This window comes from Augochlora pura, chromosome 10 (genome assembly GCF_028453695.1).
Source record: "Augochlora pura isolate Apur16 chromosome 10, APUR_v2.2.1, whole genome shotgun sequence".
Classification (NCBI taxonomy): Eukaryota; Metazoa; Arthropoda; class Insecta; order Hymenoptera; family Halictidae; genus Augochlora; species Augochlora pura.
Window position 1 is genome coordinate 16,500,200 of NC_135781.1, and position 26,225 is coordinate 16,526,424.

The window sequence follows — 26,225 nt, forward strand, 5'->3', positions numbered from 1 at the left end:
TTCCTGCGTAATGCGATGCAGCTCCATTACGATGTCACCGGTGGAAGTACCCTTGGAACATGTTCGATGATGCACGGTTCCAGAGACGCCGCGGGATCCGTCGATTAGGCCAATGGCGGGGGCGAAACGCGTCGAAGAGAGTTGTTCCGCCGATCGGAGAGGGGACGCAGAAGCTTCTTTCCGGTAATATCTCGGCAGGACACACCGTCCTCTAGAACGCTACATGGTCGGCTGAATTCAATTAGCTCAGAATGACAGTTAACACGTTGATTAGTCGTACACACATGAAACATCATGGATACGTATATAAACAGTTCTCTTATCGTAGGCCTGTGCGAATACTTGCATTTGAATGTTGCGCCTGGTTCGGCTCGACGCAAAACACGGAATAAAACCGATCACGCCTCTGAAAGGAAACAATTCAACTCGAACACGACCACGTGAACGAAATATATATTTATAATATGTACGTGTATATATTTATATTTATATATGTATATATATATTTTTATATATATAATCGTAAAAAACATCGTTCGCCGCGTTCATTTTTCTATTTTACTCCTGAATCGTATTTCTTCTTTTTTTTGTAATTGTTTAATTCTGTTTACTATTCGTTTGCTTCCTTTTGATCTCCTTTTTGCAGTCTTAGGATGGCGTGGTGCGGCAGAATCTTCGCGCGGTTCAACGATTACTATAATATTACCGTTCGACCCCGAAATTTTATTCTATCCGCGCTAGGCGCTGTAACCGATTCCCCAATGATATTTTTCGTCCCGCTAATTCCCTAATGACTTTTTGGTCGACTGTGCGAACAAGTGTTCGACGGTTTCCTTTCTGTTTCCATGTTCTTCTGCTTTCTTTGTTCCTCTCTCGACAACCGGAATTGAAAGACTTTCGGAATTACGAATAGATCGGTCACGAGCACGCGTATTCGATGATTTCGATGACATGCCAGTTCTTCGTCTAGGCCTTCGATACGCGCGATACACGGTCGCTCGCATGGTCGAGCGTTTTATTCGCCAGCGAATTCACAATGGCTGCGTCTGCAGTCCCTTCGTACGAATTCCGTTGCCACCGCTGCCTTCTTCCGCGGCCTCGTAGTTCAACTATTCAATTCCATTCCAAGAGATCAGGTAAACGAGATCAATTCAAAACAGATGCGACCCGAACCCGTGTCATTGGTTCAAGAGACGAAAAGAGGAACGGCAATCACTCCTCGTGCGGGAATAAATAAGAAGTTTAATCACGTTGTAAAAAGTGTCTTGACATAAACAAAGCGAACAGATTATTCGTATCATACAATCGTACAAAAGTCTTTTCTAGTTAGAAGCAATTGGAATGTTAGCGCGCTCCCTCGATCTTTCTGAGACACTGCTGTGTCCGTTCGCGTCAACTGTTCGAACTATCCTCGCACACGAGAGAAACGATCGTCAGAAGAAAGAAAGAAACAATGGAGTTTTTAAGTAAGAAAAATAAAAGCATACATCCAATCTCTTTTCGTTATCGCACGAGGAATCGACTTCTCTTTCTCTGTGATTGAGCACAATCAATTTTATTCAGCAACCCTCGTCGATGACACGAAACGATAAGCGACCGTAGATGCAGCCATGCGTCGATTCGTCTTGGCGTGCGCAAAACTGGAGGAGCACGAGAACTCCAAATCTTGAGTGCACGAAGCTTGGATCGTGATCTCACTTGAAAATTCTCAATGTTAGGTTTCATATCGTCTAGTGGCTAGATCGAATTCAATATCCGGCAGTGACAGGACAAAAAAGATATAAAATAAGTGCGTGCTCAACGCAATAGCTTTCGAAACTCAATCATTTTCCTCTCGTATCTTTTATATTATTAGAAATAAAAAGAGGCGGCTAAAGAAATAGGTGTCTTCTTTAACAGAGAATTTAGAGTCTTCAAAAATTGATGAAAGAACAAGAGCTTGCAATTTTCACAAGTATACATACTTAAAAGTGAACTCTATGTATAAAGTTGAAATAAAATTACACAGCATATCTGTTTTCGAGTTAGCATATTTGTCACTGCATTATCGAATTTTTGCCAGTCGCCGGAAACTTCAAGACTCCGGAATTCGACGATAGAACAGATTTCCGATGGAGTATGGAATTTAGCGAGATCTCGTGCACCTCCAGCAGAAACCCGAACGCCTCGAGTACACGGAAACAACGAGATGGCGAACAGTATTTCGACGGGGTACACGGTCGTTGACCCCGTCCGCGAACGTAACGAAAACACAAGGGCAAATTAAAAACATACATACAACGGAGAACGAAACGAGAAACGTGTGCGTTCTCGGTTACGATTGTGTTATGCTGACTAGACTCTAAATTATCAATCTATACACACCTATCGTTATCCTCTCGTATTTAATTATGTATAATATTTATATTATGTATAAACGATGGGCCGGCCAGTTCCCGGGACGTTCTCAGCTCGTACCGTCACGGAAACCGGACGGTTTTCGCGTGCGTACTCTCGTCGCACGGCTTTCTCTCATCGTAGTATTTTTTATCTTTTTTCATTTTTAGCATACGTATAGGTACACTCAGAGTTTACGGTGTTTCTTATCGTAAAATACAGTACAATACAGATCGCGTTCGTGCGCAACGAGTTTGCTGGAGAGGAGCGTCGCGATTCCTCTCCGCGGTCTCTCGTCGCGCGGTCTCGCTTCTCGTTTAGCCAGCAAGTCCTCGAACAACGCAATTAGGAGGGACTGGAATGACGGTGGCTGACAGGGGGCCGCCGTCAAACTATCACACGGTGTCTATGCACGGGGAACCGCTCACGGTCCGGTGGGCGGCTGCAACACATGTCAGTCGCGAAAAACGCGGTTCACACATCTCTAACAGTTCCAACATCGCCTCGACCGTCTCAGATCATAAATATCTGAATATAATATATTTATATCTGTATTTTCAATCAATTCTTCCTTTTTTATATCCATTTATATTTATATATATACTTTTATATATATATATTTATTTATTTATTCATTTATTTATTTATTTATACGTATATACTCTGCTGATCTTTATGTATACGATGCATTCTCGCGTGATCGTTTCTCGTTTGCCACGTGATCGCCTTAAGCATTAACAACGGTCAGTTCGTTCGCCAATGAAACTACATTCTACGTCATCGTCGATTTTCTATAATTCTGTGGTCGGTACCAATGTTTATTATGTATGTTTGTATGAGTATGCGTGTGCGCGCGCGTGTGTGTGTATGATACGTGAGCAAACGTGTACATGTATTTGTGTAGATGCTTGATACGTGTACACTAAATGTGTGTTTTGCGCGTGTAGCGGACACGAGACGGTCGTCGCGAACAGTCGATTCGCTAGGACCGTTGACTCGCGTTTAATTACTCCTAATTACATCAAAACCGACAATACACGCATTATATTTATCGTATATAATACAGAATACCATCATAGACTTCTTCATGGTTTACAGGGAGGGATTCGCTGGATTAGATCGGTCCAGAGGAATTATCTACTTTCGCGATGACTGGTCCTCAAGCGAGGACGTGCAGCATCGTCTCGTTTCTGTCCGGCACGAGTTCTCGGAGCGTCATCAGCAATTAGTTTTAGCGTCCGCGATAGAAAATCGATCGTGAGATCGTCGAATGTGTTTGAGATGCGCGTACACCGCTTTCGATGAACGCTTCGCCCGACGCCGGACGTCGGCTCGGTTTCTCTGATTCGCCGGGAGCCTTGCAGGCAGCTCCAAACGGTTCGCTTTGTTACTGTGGATTCATTCGAAACGTCTTGGATAAAATTCGTTGACTGTGTACAGGGAAACTAGAAGTTTTGGTCGAATATGCGAATCGGCCGGGTACGATCGGTCGGGTCTTTGTTGCGGGTATCACTGTGATCCAGACGACTCTAGTTTGATTATCTCTAGAAATACTTCCAACGTAATTTTGTGACAACGATTTGTTACCACGAAGTAACGGAGCGGTCTATCGATTTTATCATTTTACATTTACGGTGAAGCGTGCCATGTTTGATTTCAGCGATCGCAGATGTTACATCGAAGCAGTACCTGGAAGGATTCGAATCTTTCTAGTTGGCTCTTCAACAACGCGCTCTTCTGCTATCTCTTTCTCGTTTCCTCGGCCATCGTTATGTTTCTTAGCTTCGCCGACGGGTCTAAAAGGTAGTAAGTAATACGGTCGACGACTCGATGATCCCGCCCGAGTATTTGCCTCCTATCTTTCCGACACGCGGTCTATACTTATGTGTTAAGTTTTTTAGCGAGTCCTCCTCGGGTCGTTCCGCAGGGCTCGTGCGAAATATAGACTGACGTTTCGGAGGTCGGAACAGTAGCGTGGTGTCGAGAATCGACCCAGCACCGTCCCTTCAATCCTCGCGCCGGTCCAACCAGAGAAGGACGCACGATCATCATGTTAATGTTACATCAATATCGAGTTAAAACTGACGAATTAGGATCGTCTTGTTACACACGTCTTATTAACACGGACACATACATGCACACACATATTTTTCGATTTTTTTTCTGATTTTCTGCAAATTTTCTGAGATATCCATTATTCCTGTCGACGATAATTGGCAATAGAATTGTGTGACACACTGGCTCCTCGACCGAGTTCGATCTGCTTGTCGAAATGTTTCGTAAAAATGGGAGTGTCGTTTGAAGGAATATCAAGGGTGTCGCGATTAATTGCTCGCAGGCAGTTTTCGTTTCCGTTATCACGTGGTTCGTTAACTTATCGTACATGTATATCGTTAAGAATCCTAAGATCGGAACAGTCTTCGGTGGTGTCCATAGAAAATGATTGCGCGGCAAAAGAACTCGTGGCTAGAAATGATCCGCGTTATCACAATGAGAGCATGCGAGCGGGTCGCATGACCCGGAAGAATTGTAACCGGCGCTCGATCGTCACCGGGGACACGGTCGGAGGATCGTTAATTATCGAATGCTTAAGATTGTCGTCGCCGTAGGTTTTCCGTCCACGTTTTCTGCGCTCCGATCGTCCAAATCAGCCGCAGATCGCGGAAAATCTTCTATAGTTTACATCCGACCGGTGTTTAGTACGTTCATTTAATAACTCTTTACACGAATTAGTCGATTATTAAATCCTGTAAATAGAGGGGGAGGGAGATCAATCGCTCGCACTTTCATTCTTTTCCCTCGCGCGCTCTCATTCTCTCTCCGATGCAATCAACAACCGCATCGCGGATTATTTATACGTAAACGTTTATACTTAGATCGATTAGTAAGTTTCTTCCTTCACAGAACTGTTCAATTCGTAACGATCGATTTTCTGCGATCCATTTAGATAAATTTGATTACGTTTAAACTTTTTAAGCATTTATGTTTCCGCACGACCTTGATCCCGGCCGATCCATGGTCGTTGATTCGTGACCGATGTTCGTTTCGTCCGGAGGTGGGGTCGACCGGTTCAAGGATGTGTGGGCCGAGCAGACAGCTCAATACGACTTTATGGTTTCCAACTCAATTCCTCGTGACATCGCAATTTTTCGAAGCGGTGGAAGTCGAGAAAGAGAAGCAAAAGGGCACCGAACTCGGCTGACTTTCTTCTTTCTTCTCATTCGTCGAATCAAGGTGGAGTTTTATGGTGGAGCGATTAGGTAGTGTTTCAAATGTTCGTAGACCGCGCAACGTAACGATTTCGACCGATCGATCCTCGACTAGTAGAGAAAATCACGGGGAAATACTTAAAACGAAACGGGAGCGAATACAAGCGATTCTTTGGTAGAGTGGTCGAATGATCCAACTTATATAAACGTACACATCTATACGCGTTTATGGCCGTGCGCGTGTGTATATTGTGTATGTGTATGGCCACGTGTGTATATACAGATACGAGCAGTGTACACTTAACGATGAAACAACGATCGACGGTGGCTGGGGAGGACGGCCGGCGGGCGTGTCTCAATGAAAGTGGTTTCTTTTACTTTTTTGGCACCCAGCGCGCTACCGGAAGTTCGCCTCCCATTCCTCCGACGTATATTTTATCCTATAATCTGTGTTCCCGCACGCGTGCACCTACTGACGCGAATGATTAGTATATTTACACGGAACGCGCCCGAACGGGTTTGCTAAAGTCGGGTCGCCGTCCTTCCGTTTTTGTGCGAAGACCTGTCCAACCTGGAACTCCATCCGATGGCCCCTGCGTTTCACAATAAAAACATACGTGCATAAATATTTTGTTCAGCTGTTGTCGCGATACTTTAAAGAGATTAGACAGTCTAATGATTTGGATCTCACATTTTTTATACAAGCTTTAATTTTTTCTCTCTGTTATTTCTGTGCAAAGCGAAACAAATTTTCCGCAAGTGGTTTATTTAAAGGCAATCGTCTATGGACAATTTTTTTATTTACATATTTAAAACGGAAACATTATGCAAAGGAAAAAATCTGCATTTGTCGTTTAATGAATAGTCTTTAGTAATTGAACTGTGTAGACCCCTTAAACTCGGGACCGATTGACCCGACTTTCGGTTCTTTGATCGCGAGGGACGAGTGGCCACGTACCCACTCAACATCGAGTGTTTGTGTTTCGTGTTGGTAGAAGTGCTGTCCAGAATATCGTGAATACTGATTTCCAAAGTGTACCAGATTCAAGTGTTTACTAAAAACAGTTCAAGTCGTACCGGCAAGTGATGTTGTCTACAGATAGGATGTTCAATCAAGACTGTCGCGCGTAGGTGTCGAGATCTTAGAAATTATTATAGATCGCTCTCTTTCAAGATAAAACTATGCAGCTTGCTAAAGCTATGGATCCAATGAGAAATATTTACACGATTTGATTCGACTCGTGAAATGCATTTCCATTATCATGGAAACAAAATTTTCAGTGACTACGTATTATTAACGTAACAAGGATTTCATTTAACCCTGATCATAAAGAACGATGTCAGGTACTCACAGAATCGGGATTACACGTTGGACAGTGTGGAGCTCGATCGGTTACAGCGGCTCGGACCGGCTCGAGGAGACACTGCAACCGAAGATCGGCAGGCATCATTGAGGCAACATCTTGCAACTCGCCTCCATACCTTCTGGTGGTACGCGCATGCTGCCGTTGGTGACGTACCCGTTCGCGTCAACGATCACAGAAACGCTTCCCGGATGATTGTGATAACTGACGTTCCGGTGGGTCATGACGATACTTTTCTCATGCTCGTTGCCGGCATGCGTCGACAAACAGCTCTCGCTGCTTCTGCTACTGCACGGCTCCATCGAGTGTTCTACTCGGATCGGTACCGTGTAATCGGCCATGGTGTTAACTTCGACCGTTGCGTACTCGCGAATCATTGTTGGTTTCGGTGAATAATCTATCTGCATGTGCTGCATGGACAAGGTCGGCACGTCAGTAGGATCTGTCATGGTGGACACATGGCCGTTCGCCATACTGTACAGATCTGGCTCGTCGTGGCCCTTCGACGACAGTGTAGCCTCTAGGCATTGGTACAACAGCATGTAATCCTCCTGTTGGAAACCGAAATGTATATTAACTCTTTGTACGAACATATCAAAGTATTTATTAAAGAGGTATTTAAGGAAAACACCTTTTTAAATCAGTTAAAATTTCGATAGAGTAAAGATCTTAACGAAATGTGTAAACATTACGAGACATTTTGATGTGTGGAAGAAGATGACAGTCTACCCTGCGGTATAATTACCTATAATCAGGATGCATTTTTTGTTGCACGAACAGCACGATTAAGCAAAGCGAAAGAAGTATGTATAATTTGTAACAATCAGCTTGATAACTTTCATGGAGAAATGAACATATCCTCGACAATATTCCAAGAGATAAGCTTGAATCGTACCTTTGTGCGGAAGACGCCGGGTCTCTTCATGTACAACAGCTTCGCGAACATGTAAATGTCAGCATGCTTCTCAAACTCCAGTTGCTTGTTCAGGGTGATAAGGAGAACGAATACAGCAGCTTCGATGCCGCCATACCTGTAGCAAAGGAAAATTCACATTTATCCTTGCTTCGACGACATGCAACATCATTCGGACAACCAACTACGTTACCTATCCATCACTACGATAGGGCCGTTTTGGTAGTCACGGTGGAGGTTATGGATCAAAGTAACAAGCGGCTGCGGGTTCGTGTTATGGGGCCAGAAACAGGGATGAGATCGTGGCCCTTGGACAATTTTGGCACTCAGTTCGTAATCGTCTTGCAGGGATCGGACTGCAACCTCGCGGAGGATCATTCCACCCGCGGTTTCCTTAATTCCGCAGAATCGAACGCGGAAGGTCTCAGACTCTAAATCGTTTCCTTCGGTAGGCCAAAATTCAGGATATTCCTGAAAAACGAATAGCTATGCTTAATATCCTTGTTTCCCCCTTAACCCCTTGCACTACGATTCCTTTCGCGCTGCGTTGATTAGCACTTATTTGTCATCAATATTTTTAATAGTAGGACCAGCCGATTTTTCTTTCTCTTATTGTCTTTATGTATTTTTGTTTCTAGACTTTGATAAGAGAAGAATTTATCTTTATTTCGATGTAGAAGAAATGAATAATGTTCATATTTAGCAGATCTTGCATGAAATCTGTATCACAAGTCTGACTCGTTATTATAGTGCAAGGGGTTAACACTTTACCAACTGGTCTTTCGGCCGTAAACATTTTTATATTTTCATAACGTTAGCATTAAACAATATTGATTGTAGCTATTTTAATAATTTTATTCATTAGTAATGGTATCGAACGTTTAAAAAACTACATAATAATACCTCAATAATAAATAGAAGTTTATTGGTTTTCATGTAATAAAACGATTCATAGGTTACCAGTCGGAGTAAAAAGCCGATTTATAGGCCACCGATTGGTAAAGTGTTAACAGTATATTCGTAACAAAAAACAATTGAACCAGTCAATACGACATACTCTTCGACAGAAATTGTTTCGTACGATTCAGATAATATCAAATCACTCACATCGTTACATTCGGTTAACATGACTACGGTTTGCGCGTTATAGTCCCACATGATTTGCCAGAATTCCATGATCGTGTTCTCCATAGGGTGTTGAGTGATGATAAATTCTCGATTGCGGTGGAAACCTAGAAAATACGATTTAGTTCCATCCGTGTAATGATCGAAGACGTTGACAGACGAAAAAAAAACGGAAAATTTACCAGCGATCCACGTGGCATTGATGTAATCGCTTCCGTCAACTCCTGGCTTCGGTGTTAGGTGAACTCGAGCAGTTTCGATAGAGACAACTTCTTGATTGCGATTCTTGTGGAGATTGTAGGGTTTTAGCGCTGATTCGATGTTCTCCTCCTTTGGTTTCCACGAAGTTACCAACTGGAAGCAATACATCACTGTTTAGCTACATAGTTCAATTTCTGTAAGATCTTCGAAACAAGCTATATGGAATAGTACTTTGTACTGTGCTTCCATGCTGTTCCATGCGTCCGTGTTGGTGTTATTTGGGCTCAACATGTCCTGTACGTATTGCATGAGATTTTCCTCCTCGATGTTGGTTTCGCCACTCTCGATAGCCTCTTGTAGAGCATGATGGATGAACACGTACTGCTGTTCGGTCTGGACCAAGAATTTTCGCTGGGTGCGGATATGCTTCAAGAATCCAAACACGTTCACTTCGTTCTTGCATTTTGCCTGCTTCAGCATGGCGTCTATCACGATGTAGGTACCGGTGCGTCCGACTCCGGCGCTGAGGGATGCAACGCATTTTATTCGATGCACTTTGAAACGTTTCACTTACCAGACTCGTCTGTTGCCTTTCGTCACATTGTACCTGCAGTGGACAACGATCGGTCCAGCGTCCGTAGGATTGGCGTTGGAAGATTTTCGAATGAAGCTCAGGACCGGCAGAGGATGTTCTGGCACTCCGTGGTCCGGCCAACCGGTGTAATGGTACTGCCAGATGACTCGTTCGCCCATGTTTACGCCATTCTTTCGTTTTTTCACCTGCGTCATAGGCTACTTGGAAAATTGAATAAAAACCTTTTCGCCTACGACTCGTGCGCTATTGTGTGACACTTACCTTCAGATGACGGATCCGGAGAGTGCGAATGGTGTAGGTCGCCATCACGTCTTCCCTTAGCAGGGTCACTTGGATGTAACCGTAAGTCTCGGATCCCTTCTTAGGCCAGTACATATCACATTTTTTCTGTAAATCACGAAAAGACAGTTAAAGCTTCGAAGAGTCCAACGATAAAGAAATTTCCCCCGAAAACATATCCTTTTTACCATGTAGATAGTTGAGGAATTTAAGAATACCGCTACATTATTATACAAATAATAAAATTATTCTTATTTCTTCTATCCAATGTAGAAACTTTTTAGTTTGTGTGATGATTTACAGTTTAATAATTATGTACATCATGTCGTCCTTTTTTAATGAGCAGACTATAATAATTGTTTGATGATTATTCTACATGGAGATCATTTGACTATGTACAGATACTTACACGTCCGCGTTCAACGAGATTGGTGATCATTACGATAATATATACTCTCTGTTCCCACACCATGCGCCAGAATCCATCGAATGTTGATGGTAGAGGACCCTGTGTTCCAATATAAGCACGAGCACGTTGCCAGCCATCGATGTAATTCGCATTCACATAATCATGACCTTTCTTAGGTGGACCTCCGTCGCATGACAACAATTGCACTCTCGTATGATCGTCTGCAAAGATACATTGCATGTTTTTAAGAATTGAATTTGTGAAGCTCGTAATCGTTAACGTTTGTAATCACTTCTTTTTTCCTTTTGTAAAAGATAAAAATACGCGAAGCTATTAAAATCAAGCGAAGGTGTTATTTTCTAGAATGATAGCAAACATTCTTCTGTCATCGTTTCCAAATTAATACAACGATACGAGGTTTACGAAGCTCTTTGACTCGACAAGTCGGTGTACGAGCTGTTCGTGCACTATTTAAAACGGAATAACTTTTTGATAATTAGGTCAGATGCTAAGTATTTTTTCTTTTTTAGTAATACAAATTTTCTTACTTCGAGTTGATAGAAAATGCAGTCCATGAAAACTGCGGACGTTTTGTTTTTATGGTTGATACGATTTAGGAAAAGGTATTAGATCGATGAATATGTCTAATGTGTATGCCCAGTTCGTTAAATTTTTTCAGTACAATTAAACATTTCGGTTTGAAGAGTTGCTATCTTTCCAAGAAAGAGAAAAAAAATAGTTTTCTAATGATTCTAGGTAAAAACGATAACCGTATGCGCGTAAGGTAAAGTCACTTAACAGAGTTCACGGGCGAGACATACTATTACAAAGGTAATCACACTTTAAAGTAAATTTTCTCGTAAACGGAGCCCTGGATTAACACGTTGACGACGACTTGACCCACCGGTGGGTCATACGTGTCACACCTGTGGCCTGCGTACATTTGTTTATTTTGCTTGCATTTCACAAAATAGATACTACAAAATAGGTTTACGTTATTTTATCTGAACATTATAAACAGATATTCAATAGTAAAAACATAGAAATTCAATATTATAAACTTAACATAATTATTTAATTTTCGTAAATTTCAGGCGCCGACTCACAGAGAAAATCGCGAATATCGACGCCGGCGTCAACGTGTTAAAAAAATCAAATGTCAAACGCGATTCTTATCTTTTCACGTTGAATTATCCTTTGTACGGTAGTACTACGAATACCGGCCCATCTTGTATTATTGAGCAAATCGAGTTAAAGGAATTTGTGAAACTTAATGAAAGCATAATAAAAAACATGTGCAAAGTTTCAGCTTGGTTAATTTAGTAGCTGTGTTTAATAAAAAATAATAATAAAAAGCCAGTATCTTTTGTCTAAGGAAAAGTAATTGACGCACAAGAACTACACGTTGCTTAGTAATCGTCAATTGTAGTATCGAGTCGTCTAGGAAACGTTTTTTTTTCATCCATTACACTTTATTATTTGTCCAATAGGGACATTCGGTAAATGGTTATAGCGGTTTGAGTCAATATCACGTAGATGCTTCCTCACTGGTAGGCATCTGTAGAGAAATCAGTGTATGTTACTGAGGAAAGAGGTCCTTTGGGTGTTTCCCGTGTAATCGTTTGTGAATATTTGTTTGGTATAAGTTCCTGGCTAGATCATTAGGATGTTTTTCTAATCGTGTTTTGCATCTGCCACATGAGCGTTCGATTTCTTCTGGTACTGACTTAACACTATGCCGTCCGGCGTTACCACAGTGGCGTAACGCGCAAAGTATCGCTTGGCAGCTGGCGATACCACAGTGGTGTAACACGCAAATATGAAGGACAAACAAATTTTATATTTATTTACATATGTATATCTTTGAAATTTCATGAAAATAAGTAGATAGGATTGAAAACTCACGAGTACTAATGATGAGATTAGTAAAACTTGACAATTTATAATTTCCCGCTAACCTTTTCTCATAAAAGCGGCAAGTGAAGTAATTTGAATCAGTGCTGCCGGCGCCAAACGAAGAAATTTTTGCGTGCGGACGACAAAATGTTAATTCCTAGATCTTTGGGTAGTTCATCGTTACGTATATACCAAGGTACATTAATGATGGTTCTGAGAATAATAGATTGTAACGCTTCTAATTTAGCTATGTGGCTTTTGACCGTCGTGCCCCACAATTCTATGTCGTATGTCCAGATCAGCACGATCATTACTTCCTAGATTTGTAATTTGTTGTCTAAACCAAGTGAGAAACGTAGTTTCGAATGAAGCGTTCGATTAAATTCAGAAAATCCGTTATTGCTCGTCGCAGATTTCGATCGATTAAGCGATCGCACAATTGCCACTTCGTCTCCAACTGCTCCTCTAGCTGATAGGCATTAACGAACAGTGCCGTGAAGCATGTGTGACCTCATTGTCGACTGCTGCCGGTCACTCACATTAAAAGCGACCGAAGAGCTTGTTCGTTAATCCGATAACATTACGAAAGAGCGAGCCACGCTGCACCGCAAATTTCGAATCGTCTCAGGATCTCGTATATGGCTTAAAAATTCTCCTTATCGGAACTGGTTGTGGTATCTTATCGCGGATAATAGTGAAGGAATTTCGTGTCCATGACTCCCTCGCTAACGAGGGAACACGCCGATCCCGGGCACACCTACTTTAATGGAACTTTGATCAGAGTTCTCTTTACGATCTCAACTTCATTCGTTCGAATTTCTGCGATTGTACTTCCCGCGAATCAATTAGAGAGGAAACTTCCAGCAACATAATGCTTTAACACTCTGTGCTCCGGTCACTCTAGTGCTTCAACACCAACAACGAGCGGTAGATGTGTACTTCGACGTTCTAGTGCTTCCAGATATAAGAACCTCTTTGTATGTTTTAATCGATTCATTGGTCAATCGAACACCAATGCAGGAGACACTTCACGAATCGACGCGGTTCGTGCAACGACTCAAGTGAATAGAGACGCTTCCGACAGTTCCGACGAGGCTCACGTGTCTATCTAAATGGCCCCGTTTAAACCAGAGATGTTTGTCGACTGTCACACAAAGATTTTGAGAAACTTTACAGGCTTATGAAGCAGTCGGAAATAATAGACACGTCTGTTAACTAAAACTAGATGTTGGTCGGTGTAATTCTTATAGCAGTTGCTATATTTTTGTTAGCATTTTCAAGTTACTCCGGCACCCAGACATTGTAAAGAAACGATATTTAACTTAAGTGCAAATATTTGTTAAACGCCAATCTTACTAGTAACTTTTAAAGCTATTAAAAACAGCACCTTAGCAGTAACTTAAATTGAACTTGAAAGTTGTCGCGAACATATTTAACATTTCTCAGATATAAGTGCGTTTGGTTTTACTGTGCCAGAAGAGCAAACTGGTTTCCAGATTTCTTAAAAGCCGTGAGTACGAATTTCAATGACTCTACAAGCCCGTAAAGTTTTATCAATGAGCTGTTCCTTGCGTTTCCGGTTTCGCGGATCGGACGAAAGCCGGCACGCCGGAGTTAGAAAGCAAGATTGGGAACAATTTCAGCACCATTGGAGGTCTTTTCTGCGCGAGGTCGGCCATCGCAGCAACGATTGCAGACTTCCGATACGCGCGATTGCAATTGTCGCATTGTGACTGCAATTGCGATCGCAATTGTCTCTGTTCCGATGAAGGTGAAACGTACGCCGCGTCGATCCACTCCGCTGGCAAACCAACGAAAGGCGAGCGCAACGGTCTAGTTCGTGCGAAACGAAAGTGAAAAGACCCGTTAATCATTTCACCGTGTTAATCGATTCGAAGACAGCCTGGCCCGCGAATACGGTGAAGATAACGCGCGGCGTATCTGCAACCGCTCGAAAGAGCCGGAGTAAAATTAAACGGGCCGGTGTATCGCGAGAATGGAAGAGAAACTCGCGCTGGTTTAAAATAGAATACACCGACCGTGCGACGGCAGAAAAAAACACAGAAGCGGTAACGAGAACCTGTCAAAACCGCGTGTGGAAAAGTTCGAAATAAATTTTTCCAACGAAATCGTGGTCCACGATTTCTTGGCTGCGGGTGCTTCTGTCGCTGACAGTTTCGATCGGTTAATATTGTAGCTTTTCCAGCACGTATCAACGAGATTAAATTTAAAAAGGATGACATCCGGATGGGGTTAATTTTGCACGCCATTGTCACCTAGCTGTTGGCATTCTTTTTTAAAAGAAAGTACGCAACACGAACGAACTGTTAACCTTTTTGATAAATTCACGACTGCATGAAGTGTCGATTTAGAAGTGTTCCTGCTGAATGAAGACTAGTAAACTAGAAACTTCTTGCAATCTCTAGTATTAATTAATATTTTAAAAAAAACGCGAACCATAGTAAATCAAATAATGGAAAATTAAGTTTGGAGACAATTTATTCGTCGCCCGTTAAAAAAGTAATCTCAAACATGCTCCAGCAATTCTGTATACAATTAGTTACGATTTCAGTTCATTAAAAGATTAATGGAAAAGAACGTGCCTCCGCGTTCGTAATTAATATTTCCTAGTTTTATTATTTGCAGAACCTGATTCTGTTAAGTGGTTTCCTGAATGGAACGGTGGTATTCATGCGATTCGATACTTTAGAGCTTCGATACATAAATATTCACTAGTATACCAATAACACTGAACGGCTGCAATTAGAATATGAATATTTACGCAAATACAAGCTTTTGATAAGAATCATAAAAGCTTACCACATCGATAAACGGTTTTACTAAGCAAATGAAGATATTAAATCTGCGTTACCATTTATTTAAATTTCCATTTCCCTGGACTCTCTGCGTTTGCCAGGAATGCATTAAACTTTCCGAGACTCCTGTTATATCATACTAGTGGATTAAATATTTTTTCAAATAAGAAAAACCGTTTTCGATCAGTGAAATTTTATCAAAGATAAAACAGTAAAAAGAATTCAAATATGCTCAATTACTCGCTTGGATTTCACATCGATTTAACAGAAACTCTGTCCAGAATTTCGTATTGTATTATCGATTTAAACAAAATTTTACTGCGGTAAAACATTCTCTCATCAGAACATCTCTAATAAAGACTGAAACGTGCAGATTCGTGTTCGTCTTACGATATCCTATCAGAATTGTGTGCACAAGGCTGCGAATCCAAAAAATTTCTGTTGAACAGTGTTATTGATATAAGAGTTGATTTAAAGTTCCCATCCTTTTATTGTCACACCTGGACTGCAGATTTTACGCTCTCACGTAAAAGATAATTGGATGGGACTCGAAACTGTGCAGGCAAATATTATATAAATATGAAACTGCAATACTATCGTGTTATTGCTGATCTACATTTCATTGAACTTTTGCCTATCGCGGTTGCTTTCTTGCGACTTAGAGTAACGATCCACGGTCAGAGCGGGATGTAGCACGCGCATAAAAGATACAGGTCAGATTTAAGATGGAACTCACAGGCGAATATGTTCACGTATCGGTTCTTCGGTTGGTTCTCGACGTAGAGCGAGTTCTTTGCTGGGAATTCGTCGGTGTCCGATTCGATGAACTCGAACTCCTTGCTGAACCCGATGTCACTGTCTGCATGGAGTCTGGCAACGTGCTGCACGAATTTATGTATGGCAACAGCGGTGCGTTCGCCGTCCTGTTCTGTGTTCTCCCATTCCTGAAGCATGGGCGCGCTCCGTGGCGGATAGCCGAGGAAGTAGTAAGCGGTGTGGAAGCATTTCCTGAAAATTGGCCTCAGGCAAGGCCTGATGAGTTTCACCGTAAGCATGCATTCGAACGAAAAAAAAAACACACAAGGAGAACGTAAAAACAGACGAGGATCGTCGAGGAAGCAGCGGGGAGAGCGAGGGCTTTATCGCACGGTGGAACGATACGGTGTTATCAGTGTCGCGCCGCGTCTCTTCATTGGGAACGGAGCGAGTTTGAGCGCGACGAACAAATTGCAGCAACTGTGTAGCTTGTTCAAGGTGCACGTTACGCACCGACGGAAAAGCTGCCCGTTCACGATATCTCAAGATTAAAACAAGGAACGGCTCGGACATTCTTCAACTCACAACTTAAAGTACTTCTTGATAGTCGTCATGCGTTTTTCACTGGCCATCGTTAACGGACGTGCACCGACGTTCGGTATCGGGAGAACGAGACGGAAATGCTAATCCGACCAGGAACCGAAGAAATTGAACGACCCAGAAGTTCGTCGCACGATAAGCATCTTCCTGATCGAAGGGAAAATTCGGTGTCGTTTCTGATTTACACGTGGTCCGCGCTCAGGAACTTAGTACGGTATGTGCAGCTCGCCGCGATCTCGTTGACAAAACACTGTCGTTCGACTAAGAAGCTTGGTTTCGACGTCGTTGCCGTTATCGCGGCTGATAAGCGGTTAACCAGCGAATCGGAAAGAGATAGATCGACTGGGCTAATAGCCGAGAGGAAAGATGTTCGAGCGAGAAACTCCGAAAACGGATGTATGACGCTCGTATTTGCTTTCCTGGTTTGCTAGCGAGAATCCGTAGTTCAAGAATAGCGTGAAAACGACCCTGGAGACTGATACAGGATAGTTTGAAGAATATCGAAGACAAGTTCTCAAGGCAGTACACATAAAATAGTTGAAAGTTCTTTGAAAAATGTTGCGATATCGAAAGGTGGGTTATCCAGAGATTTTTGTAGCAGAAAAAGTTTTAGATGCAAGTTCACTGAGTTGGTTGTAGAAGTAAACAAACTTCTTGAGAGAGAGACAGAAAATCAACAGGTAATTATCGATAAGCACGGGAGGAACAATTTTGAGCGAATTGCGACTTAATTTGATTATTGGCTAATTACCTTATCAATGACCGCATATTCCTTTTCGTGCTAGTAACCTGATCCATGATCTTACGCGGTGCATCATACGTTACGACAGCACCTTGACTGACACTGGTGTTAATATAAGACTAAGAGCGCGTAAAGATAAGTGAATGAAAAAAGTGCGAATCGGGTCGCGATAATCCTTCTACCCTGATAAAAAGAATGCTCACGACAAGGTGCAATCTTCTGGTATCGATCGTTACCGAAGACAGTTGCATCGATACTGGCCGAAGCAAGCGGATTTCTGAACGGAACACACACGGAGACATGCGGGACTGAAAACTGGCAAATAAACATAGAGAAAGTTGATCCTCACTTCCACAAGACGAAGGATGTTATCATCAGCATCACCGCTAGACAAGCGCAGACCATTCCGGCAATCACTCCGCTGCTGAACCTTCTGGTGCTGTGGGGCAACAATGGTGGAATTTTGTCGCAATCGCGCGTAGCTCGCACCTTCCGTGGGATGGAATCTTCTCCGGCGATGATCAGTTGGTTGTCAATAGCGCTTCGTGTGCCTCCATGTACCACAATCTCGTAAACCGTGTTCATCGTCAAGTTCGGTATGACCGTCTACGTATAAACAATATTTACGAACGTAAATACACAGGTTTCGCATATCAGAATCGCTCTTTTGCAAATCAAATCCACTATTTTGCAGTTCATTTTGCAATTCAAATCCAGCATTTTGCATGTCAGACCCGTCCATTTACAGATAATATTCACCCTTTCCTACAACAGGCTTTTCTACTTTGTTCATCTACTTTGTAATCAGTACTAGACTTTATGTATACATAATAACAATGACTGAGTGAACTGCAAAATATTGAGAACAGTAGAAGAATTTAATGATATTGCTACATTATTTCAATTAATAAATGAAAAGAGAAACATTTACATATGTACTAACTTATCTTCCTTACTTTTCTTATCTATCTTATCTTCCGTGCAATTAACTTAGATAATTTTGATTTCGCATAAAGATCCGCAGTCTAATAATTGGTATTAAATTCATTATTTAGAAATTCAAAACTTGATTGCGAGATATTTAATATGTTGGCAATTTGAGGCTGATAGTTGGAAGTGATTGATTGCATCTACAATGTGCTCTCATAAACTGGCAAATAATATATATAGTTCGAGGAGAATTTGACCTTGAAGTGTGAATTCTTGTTTCTCAACAAAGCTCCTACAGTACCATTACAGTAGAGTCTGTCGGGAGATAAAATTCTCCATTCCCAAACATTTCCGGTACAGCCGACGCGACGGTTACAATTAGTCATCGGTAGATAGCGTAAGGTTATCTGTGCCTTTGTCAGGACAATTGTCTGCAGTCTAGAAACCGGTATTTCAATATGCGATTAGGCAGGAGGAATCCGCCTACGGTCGAAGAGATTCGATCACTCGAGAAAACGGAGTTCGAGCTGCGGTCCAGTAAACACCGCTGCTGATTCCTTTCACGATTTCAGAAATCTCCGCCGCGAAGACAAAGCTACGCTGAGTGGAAAAACTGTCGTGCCTGATGACACTCTCGGTCGATCATCTTAACGATAGTGTTTAGAAGCTGCTCTGATCTAGATGATCGATTTTTTGAGACGATTTTGAAGAAAGGTAGAATAACGGACCACTTCATGCACTTGAACTCGACTTGTAATTATTGAACACTATGTATAAAACATCGAACTCTTAACCAAATCTCGATGTCAAAATATATGGCACCTTTTAGCTCGTTGTTCTATAATATGAATCTATTGAAAACAAATATCATCCATCTATTTTGTTGTTAACTCAAAACTATTTATCTTTTCTTATTTTTACATAAAAGTAAAACATATCATCGTGTTACATGTTTCTAAACTTTGAAAAGGATCAATAAATCTTTGTTTTCCCTTCTTAATTTTGCGTAATATGTATTATTGTTCGATTGACGAAAATGAATTCCGGCCAACATGACACCTATATGAATGTATATAGATTGAATACGACCGCAAATGTTCAATAATATTTAGCCAGTAGAGTGAATGCAGATATACAGCAAGCATAAAGTTGCTTTACTATTAAGAAGTTATTAAGGTCGAAGAAATCTTTCGGTAACTCAGAGCTTTTTTATTCCTGAAAAGACGCTAACGTCACTGCCGCAAATCTTTAAAATCGTTCGACAAAAAAAAAGTCAGTAATACGTTTCTTCTATCTTTCGCAGTTTTGAGGTAGCAAGAACACCGCAGTGATGGGAAAACTAAGCACAAAGTATGATGGAATATAATAATCGGTCTATCAGTTTCCAAGGAGAAAGATCTCTAGACAAGAGAGCAAAAAAGGAAGAACGGTAACATACTGCGCTCTCAAGGTGGTCTTTCTCGGTAAGCACTTCAATCTCCTCGTAACGGTTGTCGTTCTCGATCCGGTACTTGATGAAATAGTAGTCGATTGAGCCCCAAAAGATGCTTGGCCTGGCCCATTGGATGTAGACGGAGTCGTGGGTCTGGCAGCTAACATTCAAGATCAACGGTGCTCCGGGTCCAGCGATGTCCGTTTGCCGAATTATGTGATCCGAAGGCTCGCCCTCGTTCTTCCATGTGTACGCCTTCACCCATATTTTGTACTTGGTGTGGGGCTCTGGAAGGAAAACGTTCTTTAATCAGCGGGGGAAGATCTACTTGTCTTAGCGGCTCGGCCGTTTGGACGGTGACCAAAACGGGCTCGGCTGTTTTGGCTCCGGAACAACGACGGCAAGGGTTCATAAAATTATTCCGGAACATTCCTCTCGACTATATTATCGCACTTGTAGCCTCTTATTCGCAAAAAGAGGTCTCAGGTACCGTACCTATACAGACGAGTAGATGCCGAGCTAACCCGAGAGATGATCCTTCTCTCTGCCTGATATCGTCTGTTCCCGGTCCAATTAGTTGATATTAACCCTTTGCACTCGAAACTATTTTAATTCGAAGTCCAAGACATATTTCCTGTTCTACATTGTTCCCATTTGATACGATTTGTTGCAAGTTTTGCACATGAAACTGAGCCTGTTAGCACGCGTAATATGTGCACTTTTAGCAATTGCTTAAGTATAAACGAGTCTGATGTTATCCAAATTACTTTGGAACGTCGAAAAGCAATTTTTAATGGTACCACAGAATTAATATTATAGTAAATAATAAAAAGATATGAGATTGCTGATCAAACTTTTCCTGATCTAGGAATTGTGCAATAGCAGCTCTAACTGATCTATAGAAGATACGAGTGTTAATAATAGAGTTGAAACTATGATAAACTGTGACTCTCTTTTCAAAGAACAATCTATTTCTTCGAACTTGATTTATTTTCTATGATACAAAGCGTACTTTGAGAGTTTCAATTATTAGGTTGCCGATTTTGCAGGTTCTCTAAACAGCTTGTACGATATCATCGCGACACTATTTGAACGCTTGTTATTTTATGACTTTAAATATTGAAAATTAAAGCTAGGGCTTCCAAAAATCCGGCTATGAATGCAGCAGCTCGAAGTGAAGGAGGAGCGAGTGGTCGTTGGTCGAATTCTCGTTGGTCGAATTCTCGGCTCCGGCGCGTTGTCTAACGGTGCATTAATCTGTTTCTATCCAGCTCAAATATGTCGATCAGAGCTTATCGATGCCCCAAGTGTGCTGACGGTCCTCATTCTGTTCCCAGAACGATAATTCTCGAAACGGATAACGTTGTTCACTTGATCTTGGACTAATTCTGTGCTCTGTTCAAACTAGGCAATGCATACCACCACTTTGGGAACGCCAAAACTATTTAAGGGGTTTGGTAGCATTGAAATTTTATAAGTTCAAGTTTCAACCCAGTGCGGAGCAAACTTGAGTCAACACTTTTAAAATGGTATAACTTTTGAAAACTGGTCCAAATTATTTGAATTTTTTAGTAATTTTTAGGCAAATTACTTTGCTGTACAATAACTGAAATACTTCCTTTTTAATTTTACTAATACTTGGAGTAAAAAATATATAAAAGACTATAATATTTTTCCTTCTTTAGTTAAGTCTATCTGAGATTGTAATGAAAATTTAAAAAATGCATTTGGTACTTCCTGATAATTTATATGCATGCTGAAAATTTCATTGAAATTGATTGACTTTAACATGAGCTGTGAACAATTAAGGCTAGCGAAAATCACAATTTATCAAAAATTTCGTCGAAAACAGTTAATTTTTACACGTTCCAAGAATTGCAGCTTGATATTTGTAGCTTGCAAAACATGCATATAAGTTACCGAGAAGTACCAAATGGATTTTTTAAATTTTTATTATAGACTCTGATCGGCTTAGATAAAAAAGTGAAAAATTACAATTTTTTTGCATTTTTTTACTCCAATTAATAGTAACATTAAAAAAATATTTCAGTTATTCTACAGTGAACCAATCCTTATAATTAACATTTACAGAAAAATTCAAATCATTTAGATCAGTTTCAAAAAAGTTATACCATTTTAAAAGTGTTGGCTCAATTTTGCTCCCTACTTTATGGCTTTGTGTTTCGATTCATTTTAAAGCTTCAAGTTTCTACTTTCACAATCCTTTCCCATTAGGTACTAAATGTCTCAAAGACATCCATTTTACGTCAATTTTAGGTCTGAACATCTTACATCCTAAAATGGATATCTGTAAGACGTTTTATTTCAGATGTTAAAACGATGTTCAATTTTGGAAGTTTTTAAACAGTCTTTAACCCTTTGACTACTGTTGGCGCCTATTGGCGTCCGACACACGTTGGCTTCCCGGTACTGTAGGCGCCAATAGGCGTCAAGATCAAATTTCGCCCCCGTTTATTATTAAATTTGATTAATTATATATTGTGTAATATTTATGCTATATATATTGTAAAAAAGCTTAATATTATTGTTCACTTCAAGTAATATTGGTATAATGTAACAGAATTCAATATTTTGAATATTTTAATATACCTCCTCAGAAATGCATGTCTAACGAAAAACTACGGTCGTGCCAAAGTCTGCCGTAGCCAAAGGGTTAAGACGTCTGTTTTTGAATGTCTTAAAACATAAATACACTTAATAAAATTAACAAACTTAAAATATATCTTCTAGGCGTTTTTGATGTTTTGAAGATTTCTCAAGTAAATCAGACAAGTGCTTTTAAATACAACTATAACATAAACGATATAATGAAAAGAAAAATTATGACGTGAATTTTGCGATTTTTGCGATTTTTATATAAATTGGTCGTTGCTAAGAGCACATCAATTAACAATTTATTTTTTATAAAGATAGCTTTCCCGTAACTTTATCCTTTATAATATATAATATGTTATAATACATTTTCTACAAATAGTTTGCGAACGACCTGTAAACGATCTATGAACGGCTTTAAAAAACGACTTGAAGACGTCCATAAGACGTACATAAAATATCTTTTAGATATTTAGAGAACGTTTTAAAGACGTCTAAAAGATATTTGTAGGACAGGTTTTAAAGATGTCTCGAATATTGTACAGCAGACGTCTTTAAGACATCTTAAAAACATCCTTGTACTATCTAGGTCATTTGTTTTCTCAGCAACACTAGAAACTGCTGCATCTCTTAAGACATTGTAAGATTTTGTTACAGAAAGGTGGGGCACTTACTCAGTTCCTTTAAGACGAAATCGATGATGGAGCCATCGTAGTTGTCGGTCTTGTACGTCTGAACATCCGTATAATTGGCCTGCATGTAATAGATGCGATAACCGGTAATAATTCCATTGGCCCGCTCGGGTTCGGACCATGACAATTCGATGGTGGTGGAGGTGATGTCATGAGACGAGAGGTTCAATGGTTTGGTTGGTGCTGCAAACAAAATTCGTACACGGAGTTAGAACAAGCTCCCGTCCGAGTATGAAAGTACCTGAAAGTTCGCGTTAACTTTTACGATCAACAATTTTCCCACGCGCTCCATATTACTTTCACGAATTCCGGTTTCGAGTTATTCTTGAAGGAATTGCGACGGGCGGAATGACAATTTCCCATGTTTCACGCTGTGGCTCAATATCCGCGGCTCCGTAAACTATTTTTCGGTCGATGCACTTGGCGGCGCGCCTCTTTCGCCCCCTTCTGTCCTCTTTCTCGTCTTTTCGGCGGGGCCGCTCGCTCGTCATCCTCCAAGGTGGCTTTCCAATTTCCCGGGCACAAAGACGAGAGTCGACTCGCGTCGACCGAAGTCTGAATAATTAATTTCGCCTCGAGTATCTTCTCAGACCCCTCGCGCCGGCGAGTTATACTGCATATAGCCGCCGTTCTCACTTTTCGTACAGCCGACCACACTGTCTAAGATCGAGACTGCGCCCTCTTCGACGCGTCTAAAGACACTCCCTTTCGCGAATAAGTCGTCGGGACAACCGGGCTTAACTGTTTGAGGAGCCGCACTCGATCCAAGATCCAGGAATCCAGTCGAAGAGCAGCAAGCGTCGGGATTTACGTTTCTTTTGTGTCGTTCTAAGAAGACTGCAGCTTTTATACAAATATTTAGCAATTTTTCACATTTTTAACACCAGTTATATTTTTGTTGATCTTGTTTTGGCTGTAAATGTTTAGAATAATAACTTAATGATATACGCAAAGACAATGTGGTCGCAGAAAATGTTAAAAGTACTTCGTATTTATCGATATTATTCGTGAATAGTATTTTCAATAGGAAACGGAGCGTGGTAAAATACGAGAGAATATAAAGTAGACATAAAATATCGGCACTGTCTAGAATATGAGGGAAAATTGAAGGAAAATCTTGATGAATCATATTCTGCGGTCTCATTCAAGCCGCATGAATAATTTAAATGACTTATAATTAATTTCGTCACGCAGTACTCGAATGATTTCGAATCATGCCGAGATGATCGCGTGAATGAGAAAGATGCTCGTGGTGGCGAGCCATTGTCAACACTGGCTAGGGGAACATCCCTAAAGTCAATATGTCACCCTAATGCTTCGAGGATGGTCAGGATATCATAAATAACGCCGGGAGCAGCGAAGAGCGAGAACATCGGTGTCTAAACGAGTTGTCCCTTCCAGATGACACCGTTTCCCTTTGGAAGTGCCTGCGTGAGACATAAATATGTTATCGTCGCGGGTTCCACTAGTTCGGGAAAAGTGTGGATTATGCATCATACATCTCTGAGCAGATATCACACGTGCAGAACATGTGCTCGTGGTTCTCTTATAGCAGTTCGAAAGGCTTGCTTCTTGAGTCTAACGTGGATTAGCATATCCCGAACAGATGCGAGCGAAAATTTACTTTGATAGCGAGCGAGCATTATAAACAGAGCTGAAGCACTTAATTTTGAAGCACGCCATATTCTGACACTGTTTATCCGCCTCAATTGTTAGCTGTTTGCCGTTGGTTAGATTTTCTTTCCGCGGATCGTTTCCAAGATTCAACAAGCGCGCTATTCGTATTTAGATTTCTCAAAAGTTTAAAAATATTGCATTAGTCAGAAAAGGATGACCAACTTCTTCTTCTTCTTCTTCTTCTTCAGTACACGTTTCACAAACACGAATATCGCTAAAATCGTGGACAAAATAATTTATTTACATACATTTGTTTATCATGCATTGTTGTATATTTATTAATGATCGGAGCATGGCTTTCCGTTGTACTCAATGTGTAATAGATAGTTCTCATGGAAGTATACTAGTGCATAGTTAGTCATTTGAAAACGTAGATTTCTTCAGGGCTTTTCAATAATCATTTTCTAACAATTGATGAGACTACAGTGCTTATGCGCAATGCACAATCTTAATTACTAGGTTATGAAATAATATATATTTCAATGTAAAACCCACTTTTTGTAGCTGTATTTAGTTCCTTTTGTTAATGAGACAGTTGTTCAACAATCACGTTCAAGAGATCAGAATTTTTCAAAAATAATATTTAGTTGTTACTTTTATGTATTTTCCATATTATGATCATTTTTGAGCCGTACATACTTATAGATATCAAATGGTAATCAAAACAATAATATATAGCTATAGTAATTGTACTAATTTATATTAAATGATAAATTTTTGAAAAATATTAGTTTCTTTTTTGATATCGGAGCAATTGTTATAATTTACTATAATTCACCATGGTCAGAAACATTAAGATACCGAATTTAAATGCAATTTAATCATTTTTTTTACGTATTGCCTTTGTTCTTTTTAATCCGCCATCTTATTTGCAATTTTTATTCCGTAATTCACAACCTCAAGAACATTATTACACCACATGCCACCCAAACGAAGATATCGGTATATTTTAGCCACGATTCCAACGAAATTTGCCACTGTGCTTGCCACCAGCAGTTTCTAGATGAAACCATCCATGTTTTAAAACTTTCACAGAGATTTTCAACGTTATCCCGAGAGTTGTTTCAAACGATTTTTAAAATTCTCTTTTTATTAACCGAGATTCGTTTAAAAAGACACTTCCGGAAATATTAAGTCAATTTTCAAGAATTATTAAATAATTTAAAGAAGATGATTTAAGTAGTAAAACGGGTAAACCAATTTCGCATGCAAAGGGTTAACACCTTCGGGACGACTCTGGCAGCTCGAACTAAGCCTCCAGATAAGGAAAACCGTAAATTAAACTTTAAACTTATACCCAGACGTTTGCGAGGCGGCCTCAACTGACAGCTGCCTCGATCGCACTAACACGAGTGTCTCTTTATTAATATGTGAGGCAAGGACGTTGCGAGGCAGCATGAACCATCAATTACCACCTTGGTAACCATGGCATTTGAATCTAGTGCTTGTGCTGCCTCACGCAGTAGCATATGTACTCACGAGCCGTAGCATTTTCAAGTTTTTATCGCGTTTTACATTCCACTGATAAACGCAATAAATCTTACAATTTATGTTCATTTTGGAGAATCTAAAATATCCAGATATACGATAGGTACATAAA

At 40.6% G+C, this 26,225-nt stretch overlaps 1 protein-coding gene across 3 annotated transcripts in view; it reads right to left on the bottom strand.

Annotated features, from left to right (window-relative positions):
* Positions 1 to 1,222: 1,222 nt before the first annotated feature.
* The window catches only part of LOC144475690 (putative receptor-type tyrosine-protein phosphatase mosPTP-1), a 784,928-nt gene continuing 759,925 nt past the window's right edge, over positions 1,223 to 26,225 (bottom strand). For 2 of the 3 annotated variants that reach the window (XM_078191826.1, XM_078191825.1), the window contains exons 3-16: positions 22,931 to 23,131; positions 19,650 to 19,930; positions 17,631 to 17,887; positions 15,920 to 16,215; positions 10,472 to 10,692; positions 10,045 to 10,170; positions 9,796 to 9,980; positions 9,420 to 9,711; positions 9,170 to 9,341; positions 8,970 to 9,094; positions 8,056 to 8,333; positions 7,845 to 7,980; positions 6,938 to 7,500; positions 1,223 to 6,178 (exon numbers count right to left, since the gene is read on the bottom strand). In XM_078191826.1, coding sequence (XP_078047952.1) covers positions 7,033 to 7,500; positions 7,845 to 7,980; positions 8,056 to 8,333; positions 8,970 to 9,094; positions 9,170 to 9,341; positions 9,420 to 9,711; positions 9,796 to 9,980; positions 10,045 to 10,170; positions 10,472 to 10,692; positions 15,920 to 16,215; positions 17,631 to 17,887; positions 19,650 to 19,930; positions 22,931 to 23,131 — 3,038 coding nt within the window. In that variant the 3' untranslated portion in view covers positions 1,223 to 6,178; positions 6,938 to 7,032. The remainder of the gene's footprint in view (positions 6,179 to 6,937; positions 7,501 to 7,844; positions 7,981 to 8,055; positions 8,334 to 8,969; positions 9,095 to 9,169; positions 9,342 to 9,419; positions 9,712 to 9,795; positions 9,981 to 10,044; positions 10,171 to 10,471; positions 10,693 to 15,919; positions 16,216 to 17,630; positions 17,888 to 19,649; positions 19,931 to 22,930; positions 23,132 to 26,225) is intronic. The other variant, XM_078191827.1, reaches the window with a different exon arrangement.